Source organism: Mya arenaria, chromosome 9 (assembly GCF_026914265.1).
Source record: "Mya arenaria isolate MELC-2E11 chromosome 9, ASM2691426v1".
NCBI lineage: Eukaryota > Metazoa > Mollusca > Bivalvia > Myida > Myidae > Mya > Mya arenaria.
Genome location: NC_069130.1, coordinates 46,467,716 through 46,487,556, shown reverse-complemented (window position 1 = coordinate 46,487,556; position 19,841 = coordinate 46,467,716). Strand labels below are relative to the sequence as shown.

The following is a 19,841-nucleotide window of genomic DNA, read 5'->3' as shown; positions in this document are numbered from 1 at the left end:
CGTGTTCATAGGCTTAGGTTTTCAATATTTGTATATAATGGAAGCATTAAAAAATATTCTGTCCGAATTCACAAGGACTAGAGCTATTTGGCATAATACATCATTAAGTGGACCTCTACCTTTATTGTCCAAACTTTGGCATTGGGGTAAAAAATGACCCCCCCCCGGCGTTTTCCTTATATGTATATAGTAAAACCTTAAAAAAAATTCTTCTCCAAAACCACAAGACTTAGGTCTTAGATATTTGGCGTGAAGCATTGTTTAGTAGACCTCTACCAACATTGTTCAAACTTAAGCTTCAAAATTATCCACGTTCCAGGGGTCATGGGTTTCTAGCTCCCCAGTCACTTTGTGACAAGGTGAGCTTTTGTGACCGCCTTTTGTCTGTCGTCCATCATGGGTCGTCCCTCATGCGTTGTCAGTCAACAATATACTTAAACAACGTAGCAACTCCATAAGTCCTAGCTTATTCCAGACTTCTAAAAAACCTTAACTACTTTGAACCATCCAGATTTCTTATCAAACCAATGTGCAATATATGACAGGTGAGCGATTCAGGGCCATTTGGCCCTCTTGTTTACATTTTGGTACCTTTTTACAATTATGATATCAAAGCCTAACATATTCTATTAAATAATTGTCCTGAGATTTGTTACAGAAAAAAACTTTTTGGTTCCAATCTGGTGTACAGTCCCTTTAAAATGATTTATTAACTTCTGGCATCTTTATTTAATTTACGTGACAATTATATAAACATACCTTTAAAAATCACATTATACAGTGTCATTTTAGGTAGCACAATTACTTACAACTGACTAATTATGTAAAAAAACGTTATGAAGACATCAAAACTAACATTATTTTGTCCTTTACCTTTTGCCTTCTATTTTGATTGCTTCTTAATGAGTATTAAATAGCCTTTTATCAAAAACAGGATAATTCTTACATGAATATATTGCAATATACAGGTCTGTAAAATTGAAGTTGTTGTGCCATTTATCAAAATTGTGTATATTGTGGAAGGATGTTTGATATAACCTTGGGTGCAAATCAATCATATGTACAGCAAATAGTAGCAATTATCTGCTAAAACTAAAACAAACTTAATTTGAATGTCATTTCCAGTCTAACTCCTTCTCCAAATGTTCGACTTGTGTGTCCTTGGAAAGACAAAGAGAGAAAGCTGGTAGTGCTGTTGAAAGGGCCAAGTTCTCATCTTTTAAAGATGAGCACCATGAGCGTCAACAGTAAATTTTGCCTTTAAAGCTGCACTCTCACAGATTTACCATTTTTCCAACTTTTTTTATTTTTTGTCTTAGAATGAAAAACGTTTTGCGAAAATATCTGCAAACCAGTGATATAAGACTGCTTACAAAAAAATCAGATCACAAATTTTCATATTTCCGATTTAAAATTGGTGTTTTATGGCTTAAACCGTTACTAATGGTTTAAGAAAAATGTTATTAGTTATGTTAAAAAGGTTATAAGGGGTGTCCCCAAACCCAGTAATGATTCAAAGAGACTGCTTTCCGTCCATATTCTTCTTTTGCGGGTTCCTTCATGCCCCGATATGGAATCTATCTGTCATGTTTCATTTATTTTAAATACTTAGTAAAACAGTTTTAAAGGCTTAACAACGTAATACGATTGAGCAAAACAAAACAATTGTCAAAAACTGACATAATTTTGGTATCTTTGTGTACAATGCATTGAAACTAAGTAATTGAACTACCACTAAGTGTACAATTCATTCATTTTCACACTTTTTTTTGTTTTTCCTTTAAAAAGATTACTAGGTATGTATACCTTTTTATGCATGATAGGCTAGTTGATTTTATCTAGTGATATTACCAAGTTATGTACTAGTCAATTGTACCCCCCCCCCCCCATATCAGGGGATTAGAGTCTTTGACTTTAGTCCAGCAAGTTATGGCTCCTGATTGACTTAGTTATTAGGGCAGGTTTAAGTTTTAGGGCAAGTTGGGATTTTCACCTATGAGTCCTTTATTCGATTGACTTAATAATTCACACAGTTGATAAAGGCCATCACATTATGATGTTTGATAACTCCATATTATTCTTTAAACAAAGTTTGGCCCCTGATTGACTTTATGGAACTAAGGTTAAAGTTTTAGGGCAGGTTTATTGGTTATATCTTTATACCCTTCATTCAATTGACTTAATACCTCACACAATTGTTCAGGACCATCACAGAATGAGGTAACATAACTCAATATTATCCTTAATGCAAGTTATGGCCCCTGATTGACTTCGGTTAAAGTTTTTAGCGTGGGCTAAAGCTTTAGGACAAGTCGGGATTTTAATAAAAAAGATATATACCCTTCATTCAATGCACTTAACATTTGCACAATTAATGACGGCCATCTTGCGATAAGGTCACATAACTCCATTTCAACCCTTAATACAAATTATGTCCCTTAATTGATTTTTTATCAAGTTTTCTTTTAATTCTTTATATAAAGGCACAATTTTTATATTCTTAACAACACTTTCATAAAAGGCAAATAAGTTGTTTGAATGACTTGCGTCATTTTTCGGGCAGGCTGGTGGAAGGGCAGCGTGAAAGTCACCTTATGTATCAAATAATTTTAGCTGGGTTTTAACAGAAAGAGACGTGGTATATATTCAAAATGTTTGTCGAGACCTTTAATGGGAATGCGTATGAGGCCCCTAGGATCATGGTCATTACTTTTTACAGAAAAATGGTTGGTATTGAATAACTTAAGTAAGGGTTACATATTGTGACCAAACTTGGTATATAGTAAGAGTTTATTGAGATCTTTCATGACATTGTGTTTTGGGTTCTGAGCGTTATGGTCTAGTTCAAGGTAACTGTTGCTAAAATAGTAATATATGGCAAGTACTGAATAACTCAGGTAAGGGTTGACATAGTTTGTCCAAATTATATAGGACATTAGTTTATGCAAGGTCACTGTTACTAAAAATATATTACTGTTTTAGTTACGGTTGACACACTGCGAATAAACTTGAGGAAGAGTTTATGGATGAATTCCATGGGATTGTGTTTGGGGCCCTTAGGATCAATGTAACTGTAACAAACAATAAAATAAAGCAGTTGAAACTGAATCTCTTCTGCTAATTATTTTTTTGGTCAGAATGCGATTCTTGTTAACTTTTTAAGTTGATTGTCTTATTGTGTTTGACAGACACATATTACATTGTTATTGTATTCACTTCTAAGTTATGCAAGATAATAAATTTTTATATGTTGGAAGGAGCAAATGCTGGGATCAGTATCGCCTAAAGCTGCATAATATCACAGATTGACAGTTTTGACTTTTGTCTCAGAATCAGCTGATTTTAGTATCAATGCCATCAAAAATGTCATGTAAGATAACTAACAATGAAACGCAGATCTGAATTGTCTGGAAAACTGCCAAAAAAATCATTTGTCTTCCAAAGTAAGTAACACTTTTAGCCAGAAAACTTCATTTTTTGAACATATATATATATAAACTGCAATCAGTTGCCAGCAGTCTTGCTGCAATGCTTTCAAGACATTTTAGCAAAAATTTCATTTCCATGACAGCAATATAAATATAGATCATACCTAATTACAGAAAAAAAAGAGGAGTGAGTTGAACTAATACCTTTAAAAGTATTTCATATACCGGAAAATAAAAGTATTTCATATACCGGAAAATAAAAGTATTTCATATACCGGAAAATAAAAGTATTTCATATACCGGAAAAAGACCAAATGACTGTTTCTGTGTTTCTGTTTCGCCACACTTTGGAAAAAGGTGTGTCTCTTAGTTTTTGATAAATACATGTTAAGCAAACATTATATTGTTAGATATATTGTGCCACAACCCTTCATTTTCATTTTTGAGACTGTTACCATAAACACAGATTTTTCTTTTTTTGGCCTACTTTAGGCTGAGCCTTCATTCAGTGGAGTATAATAAGCCTCTAGTGTTAACATATATAAACTTAAACTAAAACATAAACATATTTATAAGTAAGCCCATCAAACATGATAAAACATGATTGTTGATTGCCTAGAAGCACGGTTATTATAGGATAGAACTGCATGTGATTTTATATGGTAAACAATATGTGATAATTCAAAAATAGAAACAAAAACACAGTTTCTGCTTGTCATCCACATTTTTCTTGTGAAATTTCTTCATAATTTTGCTGATTTGATATGATTGTAAACAGTCACAAATAATAATTTCCAAAGCCCCTAAAATTTGCTCCTTCCAAGATGAAAAATAAAATAGTTGAAAAAACAGTAAATCTGTGAGAGTGCAGCTTTAGGTAATAATTCATTTGTTGACTGGTAACAGAGTTTATACTCATATATCTAAGGGCAATATTAATTTCGAAAGTATATCATTACATTGAGAAATACAAGATTCTCCTGGTCCCCTTTATTTCATGGACAAAAATCCACACAACCTACATTATAATCCAAAGGGTTTGCCCCAAATCTTAGTAATAACACCTTATAATTCATGAAGACCGAATGAGATTGTTATTTAGATGGTCTGCAATAAATGAACAAATGTTTTTGACTAATTTTTTTGTTATATTTGTAAGGATGGAAAGGCGTTACTACTACCAGAAAAGGGATGCCAGCAGAACACAACAAGAAACCTACCTCTCCCTGATTATTGACGGCATGGACCAAGGTTTGAAATTCCTCTTCCTTTCTTTGACTTTGTATCAAATACTTATAGCAATATCATAAATGTGTTTATACACTTTAAAATCAGCAAATGAAATAAAAAAGACATTACTCCTGCATACCAAAGTATGCATTATACTGTTTCCAGCTAAGTGCTTTAAAATGGACTTTTTAAATGTATGAACTTTAAGGAAAGGCCAGCTTTGACATCCACATTATGACTGATGGTAATTCTAATACTAATAACATATTATCAATGTTACCGGAAGTGTTCCATTATGAATTTGGAGCAATGGTTGTGATATGTGAAGTTAAATGGACTCTCATTGTCAGAACACACAAAATATGTTGATGACCTACAGTATTACCTTATCCATCTGCTCATCTGACTCAGCCATTCAATATATCAAATTTATACTTTCTTAAAGGCTCACAGTTACTATGAAGTCTTTTGAAATGTAATTTATGCTTGTTTATTAAGGTTTATTTCCTATTGTATACTTAAGAATTTGTGACATTTTTTGGCTTAGGTAATAACTAAATAAAAGTTCAAACTTTCAAAATTTGGTCAGAGTACTAGCAATGTAATCGAGACTAGGTGTGTTTTATATGCTTAAATTTTGTCTGATGTATGGCCCTTGGTACACTAAGAAATTCTGAATTGTTCAGATGACAGTGACATATTTTACTTATTTAGTGGTTTATTATAACTGACTGAATGATATAATTTGGTACAAATCTTTAAGTTCATAACTGTCAAATCAATAAAACTGTAATTATTAGGTCATTTTAAATATTTTGTTACTGTTTTATTTTTCAGCAAAGACAAGTCTGCCTCATTTTGCAGGAAGGCAAACAAAGGTTAGAAATTATTGAAAATTGGAATAAATATTTAAAAACTGGTTTCCAAATGATTCGAGATGAATTCATGATGTAACTGGAGAAATTGAGCTTATTATTTTATGGTCATCTTGAGCTTATTTTCAATTTATAAAAAAACCTACTTTATTATAAGTAAATCATGTTGGTTAATTGGCTATATTCTAGAGCATCAGCAATGTTGACCTGTTGAAAACCCACCTTACTGGTGTTATTAACCACGGCAATGGAGGCTTTCATTCCTATGTGGATTTCAACCAGTTCCCACATGATCCAAATCTTACAATCAACATTCTGCTGAGGGCTCTCAAAAAGTCTGCAGACAAACAAGTAAGAGACATTTTAAAATATAAAAAAGCAAAAAGAATGGCAGGATAAATTGCTATTACCTCAGAAAACGCTACAACTAGTTTGTCTCTTAAATATGCCCTTTTAACATGGCCAATCTATAGGGATCGTGATGTCGAACAAATACACCTGCATCGATATCATTCAACGAACTTTAATGCCCTCTGACCTTAAAGAAACACCAATATTTCTTTAGCCTGCTAACAGAATTTGTTGACCTCTAAAGCTATAATTAGAAGTCTGTAACTCACACTATTTTTATTTAATGGCAATGTTTTTGATTAACAGTCCATTGGCACTTGTCCCTTATTGACTAAATTTAATTTCTGCTGTTGGTTAATTCATACATTTTCACTGTTCATTGTTGTCAAAATTGAGTGAAATTATGCTTACCCTTACCTCTTAAAAACAAAGACACAGATGCATTATTGTTTATTTAAATTATTTTTTAACAATTTAAATAAATTGATCATCTCCAAGTAAGTTCTAAAAAGTTTCTCAATGTTTTATTCCATTTCTGTTTTCAGATGAATTTCCTTCCACCAGTGCTGTACTTACAGTTTGATAACTGTTGTCGAGAAAATAAGAACCATTGCGTGTTGGCCTTTGCAGAACTTCTGGTCTCATTGAATATTTTCAAAGAGGTAAACCCTACAAACTGTGCAAATGTTTTCATACACTGATGAACTCAAAATAGTAAAAGGTCCCTTAATTGAACAAACTTGGCTATGTAGCATAGTATTACATGTTTCTGCCTTAACTCACCTTATGAGTGCCCTGAAAACATGCATGAGCCCTATATTAATAACCCTGTTTGTTTTTTTGTCTGTCTGTCATAACTTTTTTTTCAATTTTTTATTAGCGACATTGATTCGATTTTAGATATCAACCACAAACTGGTCATTTGCTTACAATTATACAATGTTATGCTATAAAAAAAATCTTAAACCTATGAAAAGTTTTAAATGGAAATGAATGAAACATGAACTTATTTACATATGGCAATTGGATCTCTAGCTTCAAGAACCATAACTCTGATTCTGTTTGTTCCAAAAATTGCCTCCACTGACATATAGTGATTTAGCAAATTAATTTCCTTTTAATCAGAACGTGAAAGACTGAATAATTAGTCGGTAACATTATGTATTTGAACCCATTTGTATGATTATACAAAAGCTAACTTCATATTATAGGCATTCATGTCACTCTCAAGATTGAGCTGCTGCTGAATGATTATTTGCATAGTCATCATACTTTTAGATAGAATGTGTTCATTGTATTGAGTTCATTATTATTCATAGATTCATATATTGGGTCTCGACATGATATTCAATCACCTAACTATAATAAAAAAGTATAAGTCGGTTGTAGGCCATGTTTTACAGATAATATAAGCTAATGTTGGCCCTGTGGCGATCATGCACAACAGATTTGCAACCTTTGCTCATAATGAGCATTTTCATTAGACATAAAGCATGATATTTGATTATAACTGTGCAAATTTATGATTTTGCAAATATTTCATGTTTATTTTATAGATCCATATATCGTTTTTGATGGTGGGCCACACCCATGAAGATGTCGACGTCCAGTTTTCGCTGATATCTAGAACTCTTAAAACAAAAGATTGTGAAACAATTGAATCCTTAATGACTGTCTGTAACGGTGAACACATGCATACAGTGTATGACGTTAAAAACTGGATCTTGCCAAATGCTAACAAATTCAAACTGATAACAACACCACTTCATTATAAATTTCAAAAGAAGGATGGCACTATTAATGTGTGTTACAAAGGACTCAACAGTCAGGATTGGATTTTACTGGATGGACATTTTCTAAACAAACTACCAATTGGGAAACCACATATAGTTATACGAGATTTTTCCAAAATAAGTGTTGAAAAAAGTGTGAAACAAATTGAAACAATTAAAAATCTATTTAATGAGCATTCCAATTATGAATATTGGACAGATTTCTATCAAAACTTAAATAGGAATGCAATTGAAGACACACCATGGATTTTACCCCTCTTGCCAAGACAGAGTTCACAGATTCCAGCTTCACCTATTGTTCATGTTCCGGAAACAGTTCAGGCAGCAATGGAGAAAGAATTACGAATTCCAGTGGTAAATAATTTATATTCAATAGTAATAGATTTTTGACAATATATTAAATTGAACTGTTTCATAAGTATTATAATTATCACGGCAAAGAAGTAATAGACCACTTTGTTTTTAATAGAATTCATAATTAAATCTCAGAAAGTATTTGAACATTATTGCAATAGAATGAAATTTAACTGACTGGAGAGTCCATTTTGGTTGGGAATGATATTACACATCAATTGCAAAAAGGGTTAAATGAATAATACTTTTTAACTATCAAAAAATTTCTTCAGTTAACAGTCTGCATAAAATATGAAAAGACAAAAATATTTACACCAGGGTTTCCATTATAGGTCACAAACCAGGCATCCAAGACAACCAGACAGAAAAAGAAGAAACCCATTCAAAGGAAACCAAACAACCAAAAAAGTAAGTAATTATTTTGAACAGTATAGGAAATTTAAATGGTATAATTTTTATGTATACCTTAAAGTTTCACTCTCACAGATAAACTGTTTTGGCAACTTTTTTTATTTGTTTTGGAATGAGTAAATATTTGCCTAAATATCTGAAAATCAGTAATATAAGACTGCTGACAAAAGATCAGGTCGCAGATTTTCATAATTCAAGCTAAAAGCATTAATTATGGCTAAAAGCATTACATAATATTTAAGGAAAATGCATAATTTTAACATAATTTTTTTTAACATTAATATGAAAACATGCGATCTGACTTTTTGTCAGCAGTCTAATATGACTGGTTTCAAGGCATTTACGCAAAAAATGGATCGGTCAAAGACATAATTATAACAGATGTTGTCTCAATGTTCAATCTTTGAGAGTGCAGCTTTAATATGATCAAAATAAGTTAAATAGTTTTCCAATTATAATCCCACCATTTGGTCATGGGGGCTATAAAGACATCACATTGGGGAGTCTAGCTGTAGGTAAATCCATCCTTGGACTATGTGACAAGTCTACTCATAAGTTTTGGAGTATCTGACTTCAATTTTGACACATATAATAATTATCTTCCTTGAAAAGAGGTGCTGTGCAATTAAACATTATTATGTGTATTTTATTTTAGATTCATTGCCCTCTGATTACTTTTAAAATGTTATCTCTTTACTGGGTCAAGTCTACTCTAGTCCAAAACACCATTTGATTTTATGGTTTTGACTTAACAAACATGTTTTAGAGTTTTTGCCATTCGATCAATAGATGGTATACATCCAGTGATATAATCAGTCAGACCTGTTTTAAATATTGGGTCCGCCATAACTGTTGTCTAATTGTTAAGATTTCAATCATTTTCACAGATTTGTAGAGTCCTTAAAATTGGTGGACCTTACATTAAATTAAGTTAATATCATCTAAAATATAATTAAGCATGCAGGCCTTTGTTGTCTTATTCAGCTAACCTTTCTTAAGTCTTTCTTAAGTGTTATGGCCATAACTCTGAAGTGTTAACAATTTGTGCTCTGCTCTTAGTGGTAAAAGTCTGACTTAAATGTCAATGTTGCCTTAATATATATAGCACGGAATTCACTTAACTGGGTTTTCCCATGCCGGTACAAAAAAAAGGTGAATTTCGAGCTATTGAAATTCATGTAACAGTCGAATGACTCTATTGTTTCCGAAGTAAAGGGTCTATATTAAAACGGTAAAATTGTGTTTGTACCGGAGCAAAAGCTTGGGAAAACCAGAATATCTATAATTCCGGGCTAAAACTATTTAAATGATATGATGCTAAATTTACTAATGATGTACCTAATTATTACAGACCTTTTTTACCAAAATAATTTATTAAGATCAAGTCTTATAGATCTCATTTATTTGGCAGCTGTTATCATGTGACTCACTCTCCTCAAAACCTTTAACTACAATCACTATGCCTATTCTTAATCATTATGAGTTTACTTCTCACTTATATTAAAACTATATGCCAACTATGTGCTCATGCTAGTACACAGTTTTCACCCGAATATTATTCATCCGGTTGCAATTTCTGGTTCCACTTTTCAGGGAGAAAAGTAAGAGTTTTCATGGTACAGAAAACAATGACAATTCCAATTGTGGACGAAAGGAAGAGGCATTTCCTATGGAATATATTCTTAAGTGTCTTAGAACTGTTCATACTGACCTTCTTCCAAATTTTTGTTCTAGTTTTGTCAGTTTTGTTGAACATGATGTGTTATTGGATCTTAATGAAATATATTTATGTGTTGATAGCTGAAGTTATATTTACTCATTTAGGACGAAGCCTTGCTTATAGGCATGTTGAACAAATGCAATTTTCAATGTTAATCTGCTTTGATTTTATCGGTAAATCTCATCTGTTGGGTAAGTAGTGTTAAATTATTGCCTTTTTTTGCACCACTGCATTTGAACAAGCAAATGCTAGAACTAGCAGAAATGTGTCTTAGTTTAAATAATTATGATGCAAACAGTATGATGTCACAGTTGAGGTTATTTTGGTGTAGATTTTTATGTTGCAAATGTCTTATCTTACTTTGAATTTTAACTAAGGAGAAAATTGATTATTGTTAAATATTTGTTTTCAACCAAAAGCTTGTGAATATACAGTTATGATATTTGACTTCAGGATTGGCATCCGGCCATTGTAAGTGCACATTAACTTAAACTTATGCCTTGGTCGTAATTAATTAGTTAATATTATACAGTTAAAATATTCAAATGAGCAAAGACCATAACACATATAATAATTGAGTGATTCCCAGTTTCAATTGTAAAACGAATTATCAGCTGCGGTTTCGCCTATATTTTGGCCATGCTTTGATAACTTGGCAACTTGGTACAAATGTTCATGATCAGAAAATTGTATGAAGTTAACCAAACATAAAATTACACTACTGACATTAGCTTATCACTACTTTATATCAGCAAATAAATCATATAAAAAAATTATCTAGATAAATACCAATGATAGAATAATTTTGAGTGAATTTAAGAATCACTGTGCCCTATTCGAACATGCATGTTTTAAAACAATAACTAAACTTTGTGTACAACCTACCTTTTTGTGTCCTTTATCTCCGAGTTTGTAAGTAAAGAAACATCAATTATCAAGGTTATTTCTCACATATTGGACTACTTTTAAACATACTTTTTACCTTATTGATATCTTAATATTTTAAATTTCGTTTCGTACTTAGGATATATTATGGCAATTAGGTATTAGTTCTTGCTGTTGTGTTTAAAAATATTGTGTAAAACATGTTATCATTTGTTATGCTTTTTGTTTTTGTGTGAGGTTTGTGTTTGGTTCCAAGGCACGATTCCATTCATGTTTACATATTTTAAATCAAGTCAAAGTGGCTTTTCATATGGAAACAGGGGACATATTACATACGTGTAAGCATTATGAGTCAAAATGCCATGTATGTTTGCTTGTCAAAAATTCAGACCCATTCTGGGAGGGGGTGGGGTCTTAGAGATATTATGTTTAATGTATACCATGTAAAGCTGAATGTGTTAAGTGTAGACCAGTGGCCATGATGACAGTCTCAAGTCCAAGTCTAGGCTCAGACTCAGAAAAGCCTTTTTTATAAAGGAACACAAAATCATATTTATTCCATTTCTTCTACAAAAATGTAAGTTAATTATAGTAAAACTTTCAAATATGAATATATTTCAGCAAATATTACCATAAATGCTCTGATAGAAGGAAAATTACAATGAAATGAAGTTCTGCCATAATGAGTCTTGAGTCTGAGCTCAGAATTGAGACTATTCGTAATCACTGCCCCAGATGTATTCTTGGGGTAAATATCAAGTCCCATTTTATGATTTTAAATGTGTTGGGTTATCCTTTGACACACCACAAACTATACTGAAAATCAAATACATTGTTTAAAAACCAAATGTGCATATATATATAAATTCTGCTTCTTCTAACAATATTGTACTGTTTTGTTTATAACCTGTGATATTTCAACATATATGTTTATGTTTGAGACCTTTCAGCTGTTTAATAAATCTGATAAATTTGATTACCGGTATATCATTTTGTGAAGTGCACCCAGACTCCTCAATACTGTCTATTTGTACTTTTTGTATCATTCTATTTATGGCTGATTATAAATAGTTTTCTTTTGAAGGTTTACAATCATATATGAATATTTTTTGGATTATTTATTGATTTATGTAACCATAAGTAATTCTGCTAAATCTTATTTTCAATTATGAATATTTTCTTTTATCAAACTGCCTTTTTTTATATATTGTGGATATGTGAATCCTTTTGATTAGTTTTTGACATAGTTTTACATTTAAATTAAGTATTGTGTTGCCTTGACACAACTTTATACTTATAGCCAAATGAGAATTATGAAATATGCACTTCCAAACTTTCTTGGCATTAGATTGTCATGCCATTTTTTTATAAGATGCCTTTAAGTCTATTGTATGGGTTTGTGTGAAAAATAAAATGTTATAAAAATCATTGTGCTATTAAAGTTTAATTATCATGCCTTCAGCAGCATTTGTTGAAATTAGGAGAAAACTGAGCACTGAAACTTCCTTCAATGAAAAACTGGTAAAATGTTTGAGCGCTCAAACAAACTGCTTTAACCGAAAAATGTTTTATTGACCAACATATAGTATACACTGGTATAATGTTTGAGCGCTCAAACAAAATGCCTGTACTGAAAAGTGTTAGGGTGGCCAAACAAATTGCTTTTACAGGAAAATGTTCGAGCGCTCAAACAAAATGCTTAATATGAAAATGTAAGGCGCCCAAACAAACTGCTTTTACAGGTATTAAATAAATGTTCGAGCGCTCAAACAAAATGCGTTGAGTAAAAATTAATAAGACGCCCAAACAAACTGGTTTTACAGGCCAATGTTCGAGCGCTCAAACAAACTTCGAACACTGACAACTAATGTAATCGCTTGAACCATTTAACCATTCTATCAATATTCACATCATTTTGTTTGAGCGCTCGAACAATTTGGCCTGCTCAGTCCCACTACATGAGATCATTTCTCTGTGTAAAGATTCTCTATGTTTGAGACCTAAGAAATTGAAAATGGAAATGGACTCTTGGAAAATGTTTGAGCGCTCAAACAAATTGCCACCACTTACAAATCGCTTGAACCAACCACTCGCAATCAAACCGGCCATCTTCCTATAATTTTGTTTGAGCGCTCGAACAATTTGACCTGTTCAGACCCATTTACTAAGTTAGTCTCTCTGTGTCAGGATTTTCAATGTTCGAGCGCTCAAACAAGTAAATTTCCAAATTACTTAGAAAATGAAAATATAAGCTGATTCTTGATGTGATTATTTAGTAGTGATTTGTTGAATTTAAGGCCTATAAAAGGTACTAGAAAGACAAATCCCATTTGGTTTTATATTCATTTTTAAATTTGGATGAAAAAAGTTTAATTGTTGTTGTTTTTTTGACAACAATGAAAAAATACTATAAATATGGATAATAATAGTATAAATTAAATCAAATATTTTTTTCATGAATATAATTTTATACGGGTGGGTCATTAACCACACATAAACACACGCACACGCACACAAACACACACACACACACACACACGCACGCACGCACGCACGCACGCACGCACGCACGCACGCACGCACGCACGCACGCACACACACACACACACACACACACACACACACCACAGTTCCGTAGCCAGAACGGTCTATGGGGGTCTGGGGGCATCCCCCCAGAATATATTTTTTTGCAAGAAGCGATTTCCTGCATTCTTTGATCGATGGTTTGTGTACATTAAGGCAAATGATGTAAGTGGAAAGAAATTATTTTTAGAGCTATAGAAAATGCTATATGCACCAAAAACAACGAGGCAGGTGCCTCCGTGTGCCTCAGTGTAGCTAAGGCACTGCACACACACACACACATGCGCGCGCGCGCACACGCACACAAGCACGCACGCACAAACACACACACAACACGATTTAACAAGTAAATAGACTATCTGAACAAGTCATGTCGTTGGAAGGTCGCTCTACTGTCTTATAGTAATATTATTACGTGCACACCAGACAAGTCAGGTAGCTGGAAGGTCGCTCTACCCTCTTCAAGTAATCTTATTAAGTGCACACCAGACAAGTCAGGTCGCTGGAAGGTCGCTCTATCCTCTTATAGTAATATAATTACGTGCACATCAGACATGTCAGGTCGCTGGAAGGTCGCTCTACCCTCTTATAGTAATATAATTACGTGCACACCAGACAAGTCAGGTAGCTGGATGTTCGCTCTACCCTCATATAGTAATATAATTACGTGCACACCAGACAAGTCAGGTAGCTGGATGTTCCCTCTACCCTCATATAGTAATATAATTACGTGCACACCAGACAAGTCAGGTAGCTGGAAGGTCGCTCTACCCTCTTATAACAATATAGTTACGTGTACACCAGACAAGTAAGGTAGCTGGATGTTCGCTCTAGCCTCTTATAGCAATATTATTACGTGCACACCAGACAAGTCAGGTCGTTGGAAGGTCGCTCTACACTTTTATAGTGATATAATTACGTGCACACCAGACAAGTCAGGTAGCTGGAATGTCGCTCTACCCTCTTATAGTAATATAATTACGTGCACACCAGACAAGTCAGGTAGCTGGAAGGTCGCTCTACCCTCTTAAAGTTATGTAATTACGTGCACACCAGACAAGTCAGGTCGCTGGAAGGTTGCTCTACCCTCTTATAGTAAGGTTGCTGGAAGGTCGCTCTACACTTTTATAGTGATATAATTACGTGCACACCAGACAAGTCAGGTAGCTGGAATGTCGCTCTACACTTTTATAGTGATATAATTACGTGCACACCAGACAAGTCAGGTAGCTGGATGTGCGCTCTAGCCTCTTATAGTAATATAATTACGTGCACACCAGACAAGTCAGGTCGCTGGAAGGTCGCTCTACCCTCTTATAGTAATATAATTACGTGCACACCAGACAAGTCAGGTCGCTGGAAGGTCGCTCTACCCTCTTATAGTAATATAATTACGTGCACACCAGACAAGTCAGGTCGCTGGAAGGTCGCTCTACCCTCTTATAGTAATATAATTACGTGCACACCAGACAAGTCAGGTAGCTGGATGTTCGCTCTACCCTCATATAGTAATATAATTACGTGCACACCAGACAAGTCAGGTAGCTGGAAGGTCGCTCTACCCTCTTCAAGTATCTTTTTACGTGCACACCAGACAAGTCAGGTAGCTGGATGTTCGCTCTACCCTCATATAGTAATATAATTACGTGCACACCAGACAAGTCAGGTAGCTGGAAGGTTGCTCTAGCCTCTTATAGTAATATAATTACGTGCACACCAGACATGTCAGGTCGCTGGAAGGTCGCTCTACCCTCTTAAAGTAATATAATTACGTGCACACCAGACAAGTCAGGTAGCTGGATGTTCGCTATAGCCTCTTACAGCAATATTATTACGTGCACATTAGACAAGTCAGGTAGCTGGAAGGTCGCTCTACACTTTCATAGTGATAAAATTACGTGCGAACCAGACAAGTCAGGTAGCTGGAAGGTCGCTCTACCCTCTTATAGTGATATAATTACGTGCACACCAGACAAGTCAGGTAGCTTGAAGGTCGCTCTACACTTTTATAGTGATATAATTACGTGCACACCAGACAAGTCTGGTCGCTGGAATGTCACTCTACCCTCTTATAGTAATATAATTACGTGCACACCAGATAAGTCAGGTAGCTGGAAGGTTGCTCTACCCTCTTATAGTAAAGTTGTTGGAAGGTCGCTCTTGCGTCTTATACAAATGAAGTATAATTGCTGCGTGCACACCGGACAAGCCATTTGTCCGTGCTTGGGTCGACCCGGGCTTGCTTGTGAAGCGAATGGTGAATCTGTGGTTCTTATCGACGCGGGTTGGGATGGGCTTTCATTACCAACCAAGGGTTTTAAAACGAACGTACATTGTACGATGTACGAGGCACGGCCTGTATAAGTCATAAGTTTATAAGGAACCGGTACCAAGAGACCTACCAAAGCTGGTCCGTTATGTCTGTTTCGTAATGTCCATGGTCCGTAATGTCCGTGACCCACGATGGACCGTCGAGCCGCTAGCCTAAGAGATGGACTTTAATACTGGACGGCGATCGAAAGACCCGGGTAAGACCTCCAAAACGGAATTGAGCGAGTCGGCTTATAGATAAGCAAAAAAAAAAACAACAACATTCTTTGAATAATGCTTAGTGGCGCAGGGAACTTTGAGTATTTACAATGCAATACGGACAGAGCCAGCGAGAGGTCATGCCTCGCCTGGAAAGCCTCCGAGGTCGGATCTGATCGCTGTGGCTCATTCGTCGACAAACAGAAAGGTCACAACTGAACACTTACTTATAAACAAGTAAAAGGGGGGTGGTTGATAATTAATTAATCCCTATTTCAAGCCCTGTCTATCGGTACTCTTATTTTTGTCTTCGGTTGAGCACGGGCAAACAGGTGAGGTCGGCCCCTGCTGCATCTCTGGAACGGTATTGTTTTTTGAGCTAGAGGCAGGTAGATGATGCAGAAGCAAGCGAAGTCACTCATCTGCATAAGACTCTGGTATTATTGTTGAATATCAATCTCAATTATTAACAAGCACCATTTTTTGTTGAAACCCATGAGTAAATATTTGATTTAATCGCCATAGTGACCGTAACCGGCCAGCCCCGGGATTTGAATCCAGGACCTTAGGATTGACACACCACTGTGCAAACCAGGTATATAGGTATATATAGCGCGTATACAGTGACGCGTGCAATCTTCATACCGAATTTTGGCCATGAAGCGATTTTGTTGAAAAGTGTGTTTGTTGCAAATGTAATTCGTAAATTAATTTTTTAAAACTAGATTTCTCATGGCGACATGTTGAGCCCGCTGACATAAAAGCTGTAAATGTCTGTACAGCATGTTTGTCTATTTTTTAAGTTAATCCCTTGACCTTTGAACTTAAAGCTTCACTCTCACAGATTGAACATTTTGCACATTTTTTAATTTTTGTCTTGGAACGAGCCAATTTTTGCGATCATCGATGGAAACCAGTTATATAAGACTGACCAAACATTAGATCGCAGATGTTTATATTTAAGTTCAAAAATTGATGTTTTATGCATTTTTCTAGAAACGGTTTAAGCCATAAAACATTACTTTTCGAATGGAAATATGAAAATCTGCGATCTCATCTTTTGTCAGCATTCTTTTATTATTGGTTTGCAGATATTTACGCAAAAAATTGCTCATTCCAAGACAAGAAATTAAAAAGTTGTCAAAAGGGAAGATCTGTGAGAGTGCAGCTTTGAGCCTTTATCTAGATAGTCCACCATAATAAATTATGGTGTATACACATGTACCGTTGACAAGTCTTTATAGAATTTACTTGATCTTCACAACTTCACAACCAGTTTATTCCTCGGCTTGTCTGCAATTGACGGACAGTTTTCCCACATCGATCAGCAGCAGGCTTTGGTGTTCCATGTGACAAGTTATATAAAAGTCCTTAAATGCATATAAAAGTAATGTTCTAGACACGGTCCATCTATCTGCCAATGACCTTGACCTTTGAGGTAGGGGCCCTCAATATTGCACGCAACACATCGTCTCATCATGGTTAACATATATGGCAAGTTATTCTAAAATCTGACCTGAATGACCCACGCATCCATATTTTTGTTTAAATTAGCTGTTGTGCTATGAGGCTGACAAACCCAAATATATATGTGCAATATGACATCTCCTAATAACTTGTCTAATAACTCCTTATTTATTAACATTTTCAAGGACTTAACCAGGTGGTCCTCATCAATATTTGAGAAGAAATACAGCACAGGTTAATTATTTTATTGCCAATCCAGAAAAAAATCGTAACAAATGCAACAACATGAAATAATTTTACATGAAAAATGGAAGGTAACAACTAGACACTTTTTAAGAAGAGTCAATATTATTTCACTTTTACATTACAACTCATGTATAAATACCAAAACACATATGCTGGTTAAACAATTATCATAAACAAGAGGGCCCTGAAGGCCCTGTATCGCTCACCTGATCCAATTTAAGTGTGAAATAAGTATTTTCAGGGCGAGGGCAATTGTGACAGGGGGTTAGATCCTTCCTAGTGACCAAGTTTTTTTTAATATCACGGATGACCCAGTTGCAAACCTTACCTTGCTGTAATAAGTACATTCTGACCAGGTTTCATATAGATAAATTAGAAAATATGGCCTCAACAGTGTTTTAACAATGTTTCTATGATTTGACTTCGTGACCTAGTTTTTGAACTGAGTTTACTCAGTTTCAAACATGACATAGACTTCATAAACACAAAAATTCTGACATAGTTTCATGGTGATCAAACAAAGAATGTAACCTCTACAGTGTTTACAAAGGTTTTCTATGATCTGACCTAGTGGTCTGGTTTTTGACCTCTGATTTCCCAGTTTGAAACTCAACCTAAAGATTATCAAGAATAACATTCTGATCAAGTTCCATGAACATATGGTCATAAATGTGGCCTCTAGAGTGTTAACATGCTTTTCCTATTATTTGACCTGGTGACCTAGTTTTTGACCACACATTACCAAGATTCGAACTTAGCCTAGAGCTCATCAATATATACATTCTGACTAAGTTTCATGAATATACAGTCATCCATGTGACCGCTAGAGTGCTAACAAGCTTTTCCTATGATTTGACCCTTGTGACCTAGTTTTTGACCCCAGATGATCGAACTCGTCCAAGCTTTCATTGATGGTAACATATTGACCGAGTTTCATTCAGATTGTGCCCAAATTGTGACCTCTAGTGTTAACAGTCAAATTGTTGACGACAGACGACGATGGACAACAGACACAGGGCGATCACAATAGCTCACCTTGAGCAATTCGTGCTCAGGTGAGCTAAAAATTATGAAAAAAATTCTGACCAAGCCCAACAAGTTTCGAGATATTGGGGTCAGGACTTACATTATATTAACTTTCAAACACTTTTCAAACATTTGGCTTTTAATTATTTGGGCAATAGTTTCAAGTTATTAGCATGAAAAAAGGTGCTTCAAAAAATTGCAGAAAAAGTCTCGATTTAATAAGAAATCTTCAGGAAATAACAGTCACTTATTATTCTCTTTATTTCCACCCAAAAGTGATTTAAACATATTTAACAAACAAACGGCCATATATACAGTATGTACAGCAATATATATTACATGTTATAAGGCACAAAGTTGTTACACAAGGATGTTAATGTAATAATTTTGTAAGATAAAGCATATACTTTAGAACTGAGCTTATATTTTCTGAGTTTGTGGCTATTATCATTAATGCGATGTACATTACACTGAATACTTATTTCTATTATTTTATTTTATTCCAAGAAAAGAATAAAAAAAGAAATAGAAAAAAAGAATCAATTTTTCTCACATGTATTACTGAATATCAAATCATTGAATGGTAAAAAAATTTAAGTTCATAGAAATCAATCCAACAATTAAAGATGTTAAACAATAACAAATTGAGACATGTTTACATTATTTTTCTATATTTGCACATAATTAAACAAAGGTGATGGTAATATTATTCATATTACTTAATACAAACATAAGTTTATCATTTTTTAAATGATTTTTTTAAATCAGCATGAAATGCAATGGCGAACATGTAATTTATCCTTTAAACTTGTATTTAGTATGAAGAATTTCTAATAAGTATAATTATATTATGTTGTTATAAAAAAGTAATCATAAAAAATGCACAATACTTCCAATTTTCTAAATTTGTTTAAGGGGGCGACACACTTTCCTTAGGCAAACC

General features: G+C 34.2%; 2 protein-coding genes across 2 annotated transcripts; both read left to right on the top strand.

The window, feature by feature from the left end:
- Nucleotides 1-1,172: 1,172 nt before the first annotated feature.
- LOC128246095 (uncharacterized) lies at nt 1,173-7,851 on the top strand (the record flags this gene model as incomplete). Its single annotated transcript, XM_052964300.1, has 6 exons — nt 1,173-1,247; nt 4,588-4,679; nt 5,496-5,536; nt 5,723-5,884; nt 6,430-6,546; nt 7,441-7,851. Coding segments are annotated over exons 2-6 (822 nt in total), but the record flags the coding sequence as incomplete, so codon positions are not given.
- Nucleotides 7,852-7,913: 62 nt separating this feature from the next.
- On the top strand, nt 7,914-10,782 carry LOC128245325 (uncharacterized). Its single transcript, XM_052963450.1, has 3 exons — nt 7,914-8,031; nt 8,364-8,439; nt 10,036-10,782. Exons 1-3 carry the CDS (start codon nt 7,920-7,922, stop codon nt 10,244-10,246), a joined length of 399 nt encoding a protein of 132 aa, XP_052819410.1. The 5' UTR covers nt 7,914-7,919; the 3' UTR covers nt 10,247-10,782.
- The last annotated feature ends 9,059 nt before the right edge of the window (nt 10,783-19,841 follow it).